General features: G+C 50.5%; 2 protein-coding genes across 4 annotated transcripts in view; both read right to left on the bottom strand.

Annotated features, from left to right (window-relative positions):
• Positions 1-490: 490 nt before the first annotated feature.
• Positions 491-3,269, bottom strand: SPMIP6 (sperm microtubule inner protein 6). Its single transcript, XM_086480184.1, has 5 exons — positions 3,132-3,269; positions 2,160-2,276; positions 1,815-1,959; positions 669-850; positions 491-580 (listed from the first exon to the last, which is right to left on the bottom strand). Exons 1-5 carry the CDS (start codon positions 3,267-3,269, stop codon positions 491-493), a joined length of 672 nt encoding a protein of 223 aa, XP_086336310.1.
• Positions 3,270-13,587: 10,318 nt separating this feature from the next.
• Positions 13,588-15,691, bottom strand: part of FAM219A (family with sequence similarity 219 member A) — a 100,929-nt gene continuing 98,825 nt past the window's right edge. For 2 of the 3 annotated variants that reach the window (XM_086479894.1, XM_086479895.1), the window contains exons 4-6: positions 15,373-15,453; positions 14,947-15,001; positions 13,588-13,760 (exon numbers count right to left, since the gene is read on the bottom strand). In XM_086479894.1, the coding sequence (XP_086336020.1) occupies positions 13,602-13,760; positions 14,947-15,001; positions 15,373-15,453 (295 nt within the window). In that variant the 3' untranslated portion in view covers positions 13,588-13,601. The remainder of the gene's footprint in view (positions 13,761-14,946; positions 15,002-15,372; positions 15,454-15,691) is intronic. The other variant, XM_086479896.1, reaches the window with a different exon arrangement.

Here is a 15,691-nt window from a genome sequence, read left to right as displayed (position 1 = left end):
CAGCACAAGAAACACTGATGTAGCCCCAAAATCTGGGAGATGCTAAGCTACACACAGCTGGGCTCAGGGCTCCCAGCAAGATTTCAGGTACTGTACGGTCCCAAGGACCGCTGGATGAGACTGAGCATAGAAACACCTGTCCTGGGAGTAAATTTGCCAGCTGCTTCTCCACGGGTAGCAACAATACGCTCCACAGCCCAGCATCACAACTGTGTCCTGCCCTCTCTGGTCATGTCCACTTAGCCTGTGAGATGGAGGTGCAGCAGCTGCATTGCTGCTCGCATGGGTACTGGGATGGAACCTGCTACCCCTTGGGGTCTGCAGTCTGCACCATCATCCCCAGAAAAACCCTATGAGATATTCACATGAAACCCTGATGAAAAGAGAGCTAGTGTCTGGCTGGCATTAGGAAAAAATAATAGGCTTTTCCCCTGTGGCAACCAGTTTCTAGCACTTCCCCCCCCCCCCCCCCCCCCAAACCTGTCTGCACCTAGGGCTCGTGTATGGGGACGATGACTGGAGGTGATCTGTAGATGTAGAGAGCGTTGCTCTGGGGCTGTAACTGCAGCACGGGGTATTCCTGCAAAAGACAGAGGATGCAGAGTAAGCAGTGGCCCCGATGACAATGGAGGTCATGTCCAGCACAGCCCAGTCCATCCCAACCTTACAGCCCTCTCTTCCGGTTCATGGAGATGCCTTCTGATGGCAGAGGCCCCATCAACATAGTAGTCAATCCCTCGCAGGCAGTAGTGGCATCCAGAGCAGGAGCTGTAGTAGCCCTGGAAGGGTCCCCTCCCTGTCACAGTGCACATGGGCAGCCTGTGCGGCATGTTGGCGACTGCCTCTCTCTCTGCAAGGGGAGGGATGGCAAGGGTAAGGCTTAGGAGGAGCAGCCAGCCCTGTCACCCAGATGGATGCCAGCATGGTATGGGTACAGCTACAGCCAGAGTACAGGGACAGGGCGAGGGTGGTTACCAGATTGATTGAGGCAGGTGGGTTTTGGGGGATGTGGCACAGGTATGCTGTGCAGGTAGGTCTCCATCCTTGTGTCCTGCAAGGATTGATGGCAGCCCCTGCAGTGTTGCCACCCTTTTGCGGCAGAGCCCAAGGTGCCAGTGGCACCTGAGGCAGCTCCAGTTGGAGGGGGTAGGGGGGCTGGACTCTACCTTGGCCAGGAGGGGGAGGTAAGAGGAGTGCTCATACCAGGCTTCACTGTTGTAGGGAACTGTTCTCCAGGCGTTGTATTTGTCTTTGTGGACAAAAACTGGGTTGTATTTCTCTGCAAAACAAATGCAACTGGCAGGGGTGTCCTGTGGTGCTGAGGACGTGGGGGGACAGCTAGAGAGTCCCGACTGTTCCCCCTCTCCCCCAAACGCAATGCCATGGGGCCATGGAGTATGTCAGAGGTGCTGCTCCTGGGGTCCTTGTGATGGAGGTGACACCCACTGCTTCCAGCTCATTGGTCACTTGTCCCTGCCTACACAGCCTTGGTACCTGGGGACTATGGGGTATCAAGAGGGTGTCCCCCAGGCAGCACCAACCACTAGGGGGTATTGAGGGGCCACCGGGGCAGAGAACCCTGGGGACCTATCGACATCCCTGGGACAGGGACAGTCTCAGCACAGGGATGGGGACAGGTGGCTGGGGCAAAGCCACAAGTGCAGATTCTGAGGGAGGGGCCCTTCACCACTGAGGGGAGGACACAGGATGCAAAAGCGGGGATGAACAGAGCTGCTGCCAGCACCCTCAGCCCCCCAACCCCATGGGGATGTGCCCTGTGTGGCACAGAGGGACCGCTGGGACCTCAGCAGTACCTTCAGACCTGGCCAGCCAGTACTTCTCGGGCCAGTAGGCAGCAGGGTCGATGGTGTTCCTGTAGTATTCCTGCGTTGACACCTTAATCAGATGCTCGGGCTGACCTTGGCTTGCTGGATTTTGTACTGGGGGCATCGTTAATCCCTACAGACAGCGGGGAGAAATCCAGGCCATGTGCCAGCGTCTGCCTTCGCAGCCGTCGGGGCACACGATGAAGCTGATTACCAGGCAGGGTCTAACACTGGAGACAAAGCTGGAGATCTCAGCACCTAGCTTCTCTTCGCAGTGGGAGGGCATGGGGATTGTAGCAGCACTGTGACCCCCACCCGAAGCTTTCCACTCACCCGAAACTGGGGTATGGAGGGTGGCTGGGTGTCACTGGCTCCTCTCCCCATGCACCCAGAGTGTCCATAGGCATCCAGGCACTTTTCGTAGTGGGAGATGGGGTGGGTGCACTGGGACTGCCAGATGTGGGGCCAGCAGAGGTTGGGGAGGGAGTTACAGGACCAAACCAATGTTCTATAGCTGGCAAATCCCGAGAGCTGGGATCTAGCAGGCCATTTCTGTCCCTGCACAGTGGTGACATCCCTCTCCATGCCCTCTGCTGGCTCCCTTATTACAATGCACAAGCTAACGAGACTGCAAGAGATGAGCCAGTTTGCAGTGTGCTTTGCATCCAAGTCTGCACGCTTGTTAGCCTGTGTGGGGAAAGCTGCGTGTCCTACAGACACCCCTCACAGTGAGGCCACAGCTCAGGGATCCCTCCTCATCCAGGACAAGGGCTGGGAGGGGAGTTTTTGGTGCTCAGGTCTCCCTCCAGCCCTTCACATGATCCCCTTGACATGGAAGGCTCCTAAGTCAGAACTGAGCTGAGCCTGGGGGCTGTGTGTTTGAGCAGCTCTCGGAGCCACCCAATCTGCATCCCCATCATGACTGTGTCACGCAACAGCCCTGGGCTAAGCCCCGCCACTGCCTCGGTTTCCCCTTCCTCAGCAGATCCTGCCCGCCCCGCCCCCCAGGCCTGCACACTCTGAAACCTACTGATGGACAGGGCTGATGTGTGAGAACTTGGTGACCACCAGCCCTGATAGCCCAAAGCCACTGTGGGGTGCAGCTCCAGGGGACAAGGAGCCAGTAAGCACAGGCCATGGGGTGTCAAACTCTTTCCTAACCAGGGAGCATGACTGACCCCATTACACACATGCAGCAAGGCTCCCTGTGAGTCCCCATGCCACCCCCCTGCCCGGCACCAAGCATCCACAGCTGGGTAGGGTTGGGGTAGAAACCCTGAGGTTTCCTCTTCCTGCGGCATTTACCTGAGTCACAAACTTGTTTTCTTTCCAGGGCTGCAGTGGAGCCGGAGTTCGGGTGGTCTTTTTGACAGAGCATGGCGGGCGGTAGGAGTCGGTGTAAGTGCTGATGGGGGTCTTGTATTTTTTGGAGAAGAGGAACATGGTGCAGCAGCCTGCTGGGACAGGAGCTGTTGGCTCCCAGGGATGCTCCACTGGATGACCAGCACTGCATGGGGTGGGGGAATGGGTCTGGCGCCACTGCTCTGCCAGCCCAGGGTGATACTTAAGCCGTCTGTGATGTCATAAAGAGGGAACAGAGGGCATAATGGCTTTCTGTCAGTCCCATAGCTACCCTCTGGTTCTAGCCTAGGACACAGCCACTACTGCCTGCATCCTCCACGGGCTGCACCCTCCTGGCTTTATCCTGGCTCCTGGCTTCCTCCCCTCCTGCAGGCACTTACCCTAACAATGGTAGGAAACAGTTTCAGCTCGTCCTAGTGAAGATAATTTTTCTTTGGGAGGTGCAGAAGCAGTGACTGTGGCTTTTTCAGCTCCTCTTTCCCATATTTCCTTGGAAAACCTGCAGCAACCCAGCTGCGTGCACATAGCACCACTCCGGTGCAGCCAATGCCCAGGGCACAGCACCAGGCACCACTGTCCCAGCCTGCTGGGGTAGCCAGGGGAATTATCGCCTGCTCTGTCTCCCTTTTTTAATCAAAAAGCTGGATTTAGGTGATCCTGTGTGGCTTGTTTGCTCTTCTGTCCTGAGTGATAGGCTCTGCCGTCAGAGTGAGCGATCCTCATCCATCTCAGTGCAGAGAGGCAGCTGGGTTACGCCAGGGAGAGATCTGCATGAACTGGGTTTTCTTGTCCCCGAGACAGGGAGTTGAGCAGAAATCCCTGCCCCTGCAGAAACCCCGCTCTGGCCTGGCTTGTCACACAGTGCCAACTCAGAGTCTTGCTCTGTTCCTGGCTCTGGCTCCTTTGCTGCCACATTTTTGGAGGTGACCAGTGAAGACCCACGTCCATCTTGGCAGGGTGGATGCCAACCCGCCCCCCCTGAAGGGCTGCAGAGCCCCACTCTCTTTGCTGCTGGGGACGGTGGGGCTGGGCAGCCTGGGGCACCCAAAGGCCTCCAGGCAGATGTGTTAATGTGCCATTAGAGATGAAATGAGGACGAACCGCTGCTGAGACAAGCTTAGGCTCTCTATCAGCCCCGTCCCCTCCTGGGAGCCAGTGGGAGGCCTGTGGGAGAAGGGTGGACATGGGGGTGCCTACCCCCTGCCCCAGCTCCGTGGCCTTGGAGCACCCCAGCACACAGATCTGGGGAGCACTGCTCTGCAGAGAGCCGCGGTCCAAGCCTTTTGGTTGCAGGGGGACTAATCCTGCAGCAGACCGGCTGCCAGCATGAGCCACCAGCACCCCCTGATTTCAGTACCTGTGATTGTTGGGGTTTCAGAGGAGACGGTGCAGTTCGTACCCTCTCACCCCAGTCCACTCCAATGAGAAAGGCTGGCAGGCTGGTTTTCATACATATGCTTTTTAATATCATTAATTTTGTTACACTACACACAACCAGTAACAATGATAAATACTGCAATGGAAATGTTAAAAAAAATATTATACATGTTTCATGTTTTTGAAAAAAACCCCACATTTTTAAATAAATTAATGCATAAAACTGATGGTAGAAAAAAGAAAACCCAAAACAAACCACAACACAACTGATCTGTTTAAGGCAATACTCTACGCAGACGGGAACAGAAGTACAACAGTGTGCTACATGTTCTGAACGGGAAAAAAAGAAAGAAAAGAAAACCCATACAAGATGCAGATTGATGTTTCGGGAGTGAAAAAACTCCCCAAACCAGATAATAAAACCAATGGCCAAGTTAAGTGCAGCATTAATACACTCTGCATGTCAAATGATTAGCAGGTTCCTAACATGGACTAAGGTCAAACTACAAGAAATTTATCTTCCTAATTAAAAGGTTATTCAGGTCAAACCCTACATTTAACTCTACTTTGCATTTGGCTGTTTCAGCTATGTTTCACTATATGCAAGGACAGCCGGAAATTAATTTCCTGCTCTTGAGATTAATGCAAAGGTTGGGAGGTCTCTCCTCCTGAAAGATATTTCCATTAACTACATCCAAAAAGTATCTTGCTTTTGGTGATCCTGAAATGCCTCCTGCCACCTCCCCTGGCGCGCCAGGCACCGCATGGGGAAAGGAGACCTGGGAAACATTTTCTCGGGTTGAGTTTTTTCCAAGCTGAGGACACAAAATGGAAGTGCAGATTTGATCTGGACTCGGAGGAGTGCTGTTTCCCTGTCTGCCAGAAACGTCTATCTGGAGTGTGCTGAAAGCACTTCGCCAGCACAGGAGAAACCCAGCCTGTATCCAGCCTCTGGATACAGCCGCGACATTTGCTGTTAAGGTTGGTGTGAAGCTCCATACCTGCCCGGACAGCCAATGAACCCCAATTATTAATGCAGCCCAGAACTTGGCCACTGGAAGGTGGACAATAATCATAATGCCAAAAAAATCCCCCTCTCCCTCAAAAAAGAAAAGAAAAGGGACAGTAGCCACTTTCTGCCAGCTTCCCCCCAGTGGATCCCCATCAGCTGCTACCTACGTGAGACTGGCAGCGCCAGATCTCAATCGCATCAACCCAGTACGTTCCCAGTAAGGTGCATGTCTGCAAGGTGCTGCCAGGGGGCAAAGAAGCTTCTTGGGACACGCTCAGAGCCTCCTGTACTGCCCTGCTAGAGTGCTTGTGGAGGAAGCTATGGTACACAAGGAAAGAAAGCCAAGTGGAGTTACTAGACGTGTGATGGCCAACAACTGCCCAGGCTGCCTTGGGTTCGGGTGGGAGAGGGGGATGCAGAACTGGGCTGAGAGTCACTTTGGTGCAACTGCCTCTGATGCTCATCACTAGTGCATGGGATGCAGGGGAGGAAAAGCAATGGCTGCTTTGAGAACAGAGGAGTGGAAGGAGGACATGTGCAATATAACAAGGCTTGAACTTCTAGGACTAACCACTGGACATGGATACCAAAGATTACCTGTGACAACTAGCTATCCTTCTACTGTTGCTGCTCCTTCCCCCACTTCCTGGACTGATTCTTCCTCACTTTGGGAAGTTGTGGCTGTTTGGCATGATGGTCAGCGCTGACTCTCCAACCCCAGTCCCTGCACAGTGTACAGGGTGACTCAGCTACAGGATGCAGAAAGAGGTCTCCAAGTCCAGACAGTCACATGTTAGGAACAGACCAGCTCTGCATGCAGGTAGCACCTGGTTTCAGACCCTTCAGAAAGCTATTTAATAGTGTCTCGTTTGCTTTATTAAACTGAAGGTTCAATAACCTCCGTGGAAGGAGTAAAAATGGTTAAAAATGTGTACAGAGGGAAAAATCCCCACAACTTGAATTTTCTCCCCTGCAAAGACTTCATCCTCTGCACGAGTCTTTCTCCCTGAAGAAGTACAGCCCTACCAGTGTGTCTTACAGTGCCCTGCCCCAGTGTAGCAAGAGCACAGCCAACAGGCACCTCACCCGTGCCTCTGCTGCACATCTCCAGCCCGCACCACGAGCATGTGGGCTGGCCGGCCTGGGTCCCAGACCTGCAGCACAGAGACCAGGGGGGTGAAGGCGGCTGGCTCGGCTTGCTGGATCACACCAAGGTTTTACACTACTCTAGTGAACTCTCAGCCCCACAGCCTTCAGGTGGGTGAAGAGGAATCCCAGCCTGCTCTCTGGCTCACCCACCATCACATTCATTGGACATCCTGCTGGTCTCACGTTTGCCTTGGGTTTGTCTCAGGACAGAGGCAGCTACAAGTCGAACACAGCTGCTATCGCAGCTTTTCTGTGCAAAGAAACTGAGCAAAGAAATCTGTGAGCTGGGGATGGAGATGATGGTGATAAAAAACAGAAGGGCTGTTGTGAAGAGAGCTTGTCCAAGTTTTCCAGCTCTCTTCATGCGTCTGTATTACATCTCCTGACAAACTTTGAATCTCCCAAATCATGCAGGCTCGAGAAAGGTGGGTAACAAATGGAGTCACAGCTTTTTTGGGGTGTGGAAGCAGGAAGACAGCCTGGGTGGAGAGCAGTGCTTCCCGGTGAGCACACCTGGGGCAGCTGGATGGGCAACTATGGGAGAAATGCTGCTCCAGGAAGGTAAACATCTCAGCAAGTAACGGGACTTATCTCAGCATGGCCTTTCAGTGGCCTTTTCTCTTCCTGGTGCCTACTGTGCTGGCTTCCAGTGACACATCTGACTCGGACACATTTTAATAAGGCTTCTTTTGTACCTTCCACTCCCTGATGCAATTCCACTACCTGTATCACCTTTTGTTATGATGGAAATTGCTCCACAGACCAGGCACAACCATCAAGGTGAGCTCTTCCCAGCAGCAAATCCATCTTTTGCAGGAGCAGCTTTTTAAAGAAGGAGAAATGCTCGGAGCCACCACCACTGGCAAATGGGTCTGGGAAGCAATGGGAAGAGCTGCTCTCCACAGGCACCATGGAAAGCTGCAACCTGTCCTGCCAGTGCCCATGCTACTCTGCGACATGGCTTGCTTCATGGCTGTGTAGGCCACGGTGCTCTGCTCCATGTAATCTCAATCAGTCCCCAACCTGTGCCTCCCCAGCAGGCTGTCAAAGCAGTGCTGAGCCAGGCAGCATTTATGCTGTGATCCTGGGATTGCCACCAGTGTTGAGGGGGGACAAAGGAGGGGATGTAGCTGTAATTTTTTGGAAGCAATGCAGCAGCTCAGCTGCATAATATGGGGATTTAAAATATGGATGCCAGCCCCTGTGAGAAACCTCCATTAATCTTCTGTAGGCAATCCCAGGTCACAGCCAATTCCTCTGTGCTGAATTGCTGGCCCCTCTGCTTCAGGGCTTGTGTGGTTCGGTAACAGAGGCGGGTTTGTTTGACAAGATGCAGTTCAAAGTTTGGAGCAATCCCTCTCACAGGAAAGCCTTGAAAGGAAGTGCCAAGGATGCAATGTTCTCCTAGAGGTGAAAGGCACCTTAAAACTCCTACGTCTTCCCCTTAGGCTCAAGCCAGCCCAGCTCACCCTGTGGCACTGCCCATCTATGCAGATGTTTCTTCTGAACATGCAGCCTGTGCTTGCTGAGCCAAGCAATAGCCAGGTGACAAAGCTTACTTCATTCTAGGTAAGAGTGGCCATAACCCCTGTGAGCTTGAAGGGAGAATGGAAAAGTAAGGGAAGAGCCCAGGCAAAACTGCCACTTTATACCCTCAGATGATGACATGGATGCTAAAAGTAAGAGGATGAAACTGCTGTGGGACTATGACAACTGACCCCTTCAATGCTCTCTTCCCTCCCATCAGCACTCACTATCCCAGTTGTACTCCTAAGTTTCTTAATTCTACTAGCAGGGGATGGTGCTGTTGGGCCACTAAATCTTCTTACATGTTCCACGTAGCAGCAGGCAGATTGAGGAGCCAATTGTGTGAAAGCCAGCTGCCAAATAACTGGGAAACACATCCTTGCCAAACGTCTTTCCCAAAAGCTGTTCAATCTCTCTACTAACCTCCACCCTGCAGCCTTCTGGCACATGGAAGCGACATCAGAAGTTGGTAAATGGAGGGAAAGTGGAGCAGTACTTTGAAAATATGCATTAAATTTCTATAGCATGCTTTTTGCATCTTCCTTGTAGAGCTATGCTACCAATTGTGCCCACCACACACTTGGCAACATCCATGCAGAGTGGTGGTAGCACCTTGGGAAGGCAGATTTCTCCCCTGTGCTGCAGAAGGGAATGGACATCAAGAGGGGATGTGACTTGCCTGCTGTAAGAGCAAACATGTATCACATGCCAACAGCAGCAAGGGACCCCAGATCTCATTTTTGTGCCCTAGCAGTCCAGCAGACTCTCTGCAGTAGTATTTGGCCATGGTGCCAGCTTGGGGACACAGTGTTTCTGGTCTGTGCATCTGAAAGCCAGCCTTGCTCCCTGCTGGTATCTACACTGAACTGACATAGATTAACTGGGACAACTGGGATCTACCCTAGGCCAAGACAGCACTTGGCAACCTTTCTAGTTACTGCTTTTTTTTTTTCCTTTTCCTGTAGTTCCATCTGGTGCCCAGCTGGGTGCTTCCTTTCTTCAAAAGCATCTTCATGTTTCTGTTGAGTCACACACAGGGCACTGTACTTTTCAAGCCTCCTGCACGCCATCGTACAGCTCGCAGGCCAGCCTAAGGACAGACTCTGCATGGAGAGAAAAGGATTCTGCTCAGGATCGCAGACCATGTGTCAGCCAGCACACAGCTGAGCAGAGCAGGTGCCTCCATTTGGGAAAGGAGATGGAGAGACAAACCAGAGGCAGCTGAGTCCACCCTGTCCATGGGGAAGCATCCTGAAATCCCTTTCAAAGTTCATGCAGAAGGCTTGGTTGCCTGCTTTTGCAGTCGCAAGGCATCTGCAGGCAACACAGCCAGAACAGAGTAGCAGACCTAATGGCCAAGCATATATGTTGGGGGTAGACATGCAGCAATGTCAGATATGATCCAGCGGCTCTTCCAAGTGTTTGCTTCAGTGTATGTCCAGTAAGAAATCAAGCGATCCTTCAGGATAGTCGCCCGGACATCAGCCTCCTTTCAGCCAAAGTTTATTTACATCCACCAGAAAAGCAGACTAGACCATATTACCTAAAGACCTTCCTCAACACTAGGAGGATGTTGCTCCTCACAGAGACATGTGGAAATGGGGAGTTTGCAGACCGGAGAGACAGAGTCAAGTGCTGAGACTCTGGAATTCAAAGCCAGCTCACATTTAAGGGCAAAATAATACTGATAAAAGGAAAGGACTTGCTTCAACTCAGGTAATTTGGTGACTGAAATGACATAAAATCCTAACAAAAAGCTGCTCTGGCTTTGGGAGGCATCAAATGCAAATTCCTTTGTGGTGGCACCAGCATCAATATCCTTAAATCCTATTTGCATGGTAATTCAGATGGACAGTGATGCAGCCTTTCATACTCCATGGTGCTCCTCCCCTTGGTATTCTGTACAACTTTGGACTGAATATGGGGCCTGAGAAGACCATCTGGCTTGGTGCAAAGACTGGAACAAGCAATGATTTGCTTTCTTGCATGCAATCTGCATTTAGAAAAGTGCGCAGCAGCTCTGCAGATTTTAGGACTTTATGATGCTGCGACACAGTCAGGGTCTGTGTTCTTTGCTTTAGTCTTCTCCAGGCCATGGTGGCAGAGACTGGTCTAAGGAAAGCAGTGCCAGAACAGCCGTGTATCTGTACACCTCCCTGGGAAGTCACCACAGCGTAACCTCCAACAAGGGCACAATGAAAACCTTGTGGCTGAAGCAAAGGTCTGACCATGAGACCATGCAGCGGAAGCCAGCCCCATCTACAGTTAATACATACTGACGGGCTGTCCACCTCATTCCATAACGAGCCAACAAACATGCCACATGGTCATAACCTGCTTAAGGGGCTGTGATTCAGAAGGGTTAGTGTTCATTTTTCTGTGACAGCCACATGTGCATTGCCTTAATCCATTTAGCCTTCCTGATAATGACCCTACACAGGTAACCACTTTTCCCCACCCTTTCTACTTTATTCCCCTAATAAAATATAAGAACACAAAGCATAGAGAGGAGAAGCCAAAAAATTGCCATTTTATCGTCCCGTACTGTCATGCCAAACCAGCTCCTTGTGCAACCAACTCCTTCTGTGCGCAGGGAAAAACACTTGGCTTGTGCTTCGGTCTGTATTTGGAGGAAGCACTGGGTGCAACACTTTAATTCATCTATCTCCCTCCCTAAAGGGGTGTGCTAGAAGCAGATGCGCAACACACAATGCAAAGGGCTGAGGGCAGTTGCAGGGTTGCAGGATTGAGGAATGCCTTAGAGCACGTGGCAGGCAAAAGCCAGCAATAGGGGCAATAAAAGGACATGGTCATGGTGCCATGGGGCAGTGGTTATCAGGGAAGGTCTGTCCTTCAGAGGGGAGGTGTTAACCCTGGGAGATACACTGTCTGCAAGCTTCATCCTGTCTTAGACTGAACATGATGGCAGCAACACAGAGACCTGTGGGACCTGCAGTCCTCCACGGTTGACCCATGCAAACAGATGGCTCTTTGCTCTAGCAGGCACACTGAAATGCTCTGAGCTCCTGAGCAAGGCCTGTGGGAAAGGCTGAGGTGTGTGCAGCCCGGGTGGAAGGCACAGAGACTGACCCAGGAGGATAAATGCGATGATGACGTTGCATGGTATCAATGCTGAACTGCAAAGTCTCTCTTTAGAAGAGTGAAGACTGAGACTCGGTCATGTCCTATAGGATTTGGTTTGACCATGGTGTTTCTGTTAGGTTTTGACCGTGATCCCCATTAAAAAAAAGACTCCTTAAGGAATGTTTTTTCCCTTTTATGTTTTCTTTCTACACAGCATTGTTAGAGCTCTTCCCCCACCTCCAGACAACTTGCTAGCCTCAACTGGAGCAAGCACTGGAGAGGAAAGCAGGCACACAAAGGAAGAAGTGAAGAATTGGAGACCTGATGCTCTGTGCTTCTTTAGAAACGTTTTGAAAATATTCCCCCTCAGCATTAGCAGGTGGTGAGAAAGGGAGAGGAATTCACTTGGGGAACACTCTTCCTAGAGGAGCTGGCAAGTTAACCAGCACTTCTGCATGAGGAGGCAGGGATGCTCAGTAAACAGCACCACTCCGTTCTCTTTCTATGGCCTGGAGCCAGGGTGACAGCATGCTGTTTCAGGGAGCGGGGGCAAACATAGCTTTAACAGTTGCCCATACCATCTAATGAATAATAAAGCCCAGGAATCTTGTGTGCCTGCTCTTTTGCTCATGCTGTGGATGGTATTGTGAAACCCCAGGATGTTAAATAAATCTCCTCCTAATCATGAAGAGGGCTTCTTGAACACTCAGCTCACGTCATGCAGATTTCAGATGGGGGATCCATCTGTCAGGGTGAAGCTCAGGCTCTGCTTTGTGAATCGGGAATTCTGATGGGAAGCTCAAAAGCACCCTTGCTTTTTCCCTTCCCCATGCTATAAAGCAAGCGATGACCCAAGGCAGGTGATCCTTCCTCCTGTCAGGGCAGAAAAAACACACAGTCGTGCCTGTGGCAAAAGATTTCAACACCTAGAAAAATGCCAGCCCACCCGTCACTTGAGCCCCACACATGCTGAAGCCAGCAGTGTAAGACCGGCCAGGGAGAGGACACATTTCCTAATTCCAGAAATGATTTTGCATTCAAAACAATCCACCGGTGAACTGGTAATTCAGTCCAGCAACCTAACATAATGCCAGGTTTCCTGACTGCTCCAGCACCAAATAAACACAATTGCTCCTGACATGGCACAGCTCTAACACAGTAAGCCTGTGGGCAGAGATGGGATAAAGAGTAGTTTCCTCTCATAGGTTTTTTTGAGCTGAAGCTGTCATCATCCTGCTGTTGCTGAAAACTCCCCTAATGTCTGACACCACCACACAGATGCCTTCAGCATTAACAAGTCCCTCCCACAGGCACCAAGAGACGCAGTGTAAAGAGAATATCAACAGTTAAGCACTGTAAAAATATGCTTTCTTCAACTAGCTTTTCCAGCACTGACCTTCAGACTGTACAGCTCTAGTCCTGTCTCATGCAGGACTCAATTTTTTTAGTTGAAAAAAGTTTAAGATCTCTGGAAGCAGATGGATCTTACAGGAATTAAGCATAGGCTGAAGACAGTATATGTGAGTGGACTGAACTCGGGAGTATGGTATTCTTGGACAAGGACTGAATCCCTGAAGAGCACAGATGGATTGCAGATCGAATCTGATGCGTCTGGTGATAATTTAATGTGGAGCTAAGGGTAGAGTGCATTGGATATGTGACACAACAGCTCTAGCTAGTACTGACTCACAGTGAAATGCCACCTATTTGTCCTCTTCACAAGTGAATGAATTGTGTCATGCTAGTCCTGGCTAGCCTTGCCATAAGAAAGGATGCCCTGCTCGGTTCCCATTTCTGTGCCCCAGTATCATTTTGGTTATGCAAATGAAACAGGTTTAGTGAATGAATTCAGAACTGACCTCCTCTCACTGGTAAAACCCCCTGACACCTCAGACTCACCCCTGATCTCACAGATGGATTGGTTTTGGTGGGCAGGATTACCTACAGCCCCATCTGACCCTTCTCATTCTGGAATAGACACTACAAAACATCCCCAGTGCCTACACGAATCAAGAAGGTATCTCTGGACCCCTCTGCATTTGCCCTCCAGACCAGTTCTGCCAGGCACTGCCTGGCACTTTGAGCAATTTCTATTTTGTTTAACCGTATTTTAAAATAACTTATCAACCAATCATAAAACGAATTTTTTGGTTTCTCCTGGCTCCATGAACACAAAGAGGTGCACGTCCTACCATAGGAGGAAGCAATGGCTGTTAAGTTTTACAGTTATAGTGGAAAGCACTGATCACAGCCTGCCGGCCTCACTACTGGATGTGACAGGCGGTGGAGGAGGTGGCTTGGCAACACATGCATGTAGGGTTGACCGATTTAGGGGGGATTAGGTCGAGGTCCTCGTCATCTGGGATCTCATCTAACCGGTACCCATCCTTTAGCAGCTGGATGTTCAAGTCTTGGTTGATCTGCTACAGACAAAGAGACAAACAGTCAAACACTTGAGACTTCTTACTTCTGATGGTCAGAGGATGAAGGAGGTCCCTGGAATATATTTCCCCATCATTAGCAGCTGCCTCATCAATGAACGTGTCCCAGTTTTTGACCACAGGTGAGGGCTGCCTTCTGTTCTAGCTTCTTCCAGAACAGAAATATCTAGAGTGAGATATTGCAGAGTAGCAAGTTGATACTATTTTATTCTGGAATAATCCTTCCATGAAGACAAGCCTTCATCTGAAGCAATGTAATAGTAATGTTAATAAATCAGCTGGCAGCTGGGCAGTCCCTCCTCTCAGTCTGGGGCACACTATAGCAGTTGAAACGTTGTAAAGGCTCTTGGATCTTTGTAATCTTGGAGTCAAGTGATGTCTAACCAGATCTGGGTGAACACTTCATCATGGCCCAGATCATTTGGTCTGGTCCCTGCTCTTGGCCATTTCTCTGTGTTCTAGACATATTTTGCCCAAGGAAGAGTTACGGGGAGGAAGAGTTCCCAGCAGCTTGTGTGCATAATGGCTGCTCAGCACCCTGGATGTAAAATCAGATCCTCCAGAAGCAACAGCCGGAGGCTGAGCAACTAATTCAGAAGAGAGTTTGGGAATATATTCAGAAATAATGCAGAGGGATTAACAAGCCTGAGCTTCCTGTCTTTTCTCTTTGAAAGGGCAAGAGCATCATATCTGAAAGCACTCCCTGGAATTTCTGCCTGCTCCAAGTAAACACGCATTGGGTGACCCTGACCGCCACAAGAACTGGAAATCACAGCACACCCTTGGATCCTTTGTTTATGTCCTTGGCAAGCATATGCTTGCTGAGCTGGCGTGACAGACATGTTGATGCTTTTGCACCACATGCGCCAACACCGCAGGACTACGCAGAACTAGGAAAACCTTGAGTGAAGCCAAAGGTAGCTGTGAAAACAGCCAGCGAGCAGATCTCTGTGCCCATGGCAGTGCGGGGATGGAGCCAACTGGATCAACAGGGAAGAAGGAAACATGACGCAGTTTCTGTCATGGCCCCTTCCAGACTCCCAGGGTCTACACCACTGGTAAATTCATTGTGTAGCCATTTCTGGCAGTACAAGGCCACTTGATGTTGTTTCTGGCTGCTCTCCTTTTAGCATTCATGGCAAGGATGGCAGGAGAGAGTATAACTCACCTCAGCTGATGAGTATCCCGAGGAGGAATATCTGGACATGTCAAAGTCATCATCACTGCAGGGAAGAACAAGATATAGCAAACAAGGAAACAGTTAGAGAGACCTGTATTCCCTGGTTAGCCCTATCTTTCTCATGCCATGAAGCTGTCCTTGAGGCACAGAGAATTTACATCAAGGGAGCCTGGAGAGCAACTTCCATCTGTGACCCTCAGATCATTCCCTCACAGTGCTCTTCTCATGTCGCTTCCTACTTGTTTACACACACACAGACCAGTTACAGCATACCAAAGGGCACAGCAAGGAAGAGTGGAAGAGTGCAAACGGCCTGCAAGAGTGGTTTGAGCAGGAGTTAGCTTCAGTGTTGCACTCTGGCGTGAAAACTCACTTGCACTGTACTGTATATCATCTTATTAACGCTCTGCATACCTGTCCGTATCCAGGGCTACCAGTGGCTTTTCATCTGGACTCTGGTCTAATGACGAATAGCCCTTATTGGGAACGACGAGCCTGAAATAATTAAAAGTTGTCCGTTAACCACATAGTAAAACTCAGTACCACACATAGTCTAGGGCAAAGCTGTATCATAGTTAGGCTTTCCCCGTTCATTTCCTTGCAAGCTGTCCCTTATCGGTGAAGACGTTTAAATGGGTGCAATTCAGAGGAAGTGAGCTGTGTCTCTGGGTAGTTTAAAGCAGTTTCACAGGGATGAATGCTGGACATGTGCTGGGAACATGCTCCTCCCTGG

The sequence above is a fragment of the Leptosomus discolor genome, chromosome Z (assembly GCF_034619465.1).
Source record: "Leptosomus discolor isolate bLepDis1 chromosome Z, bLepDis1.hap2, whole genome shotgun sequence".
Lineage (NCBI taxonomy): Eukaryota > Metazoa > Chordata > Aves > Leptosomiformes > Leptosomidae > Leptosomus > Leptosomus discolor.
The sequence above is the reverse complement of the archived record's forward strand: the minus strand, read 5'-3'. Positions and strand labels throughout refer to the sequence as shown.

What these genes read in the sequence shown, in the direction of transcription:
- SPMIP6 (XM_086480184.1), bottom strand. Translation starts at nt 3,269, where the DNA reads ATGTTCCTCTTCTCCAAAAAATACAAGACCCCCATCAGCACTTACACC. An exon ending in CCTCCATACCCCAGTTTCGG is followed by an intron (nt 1,960 to 2,159) that starts GTGAGTGGAAAG and finishes CGCTGTCTGTAG; the next exon opens with GGATTAACGATGCCCCCAGT. An exon ending in CTGGCTGGCCAGGTCTGAAG is followed by an intron (nt 851 to 1,814) that starts GTACTGCTGAGG and finishes CTCCCCTTGCAG; the next exon opens with AGAGAGAGGCAGTCGCCAAC.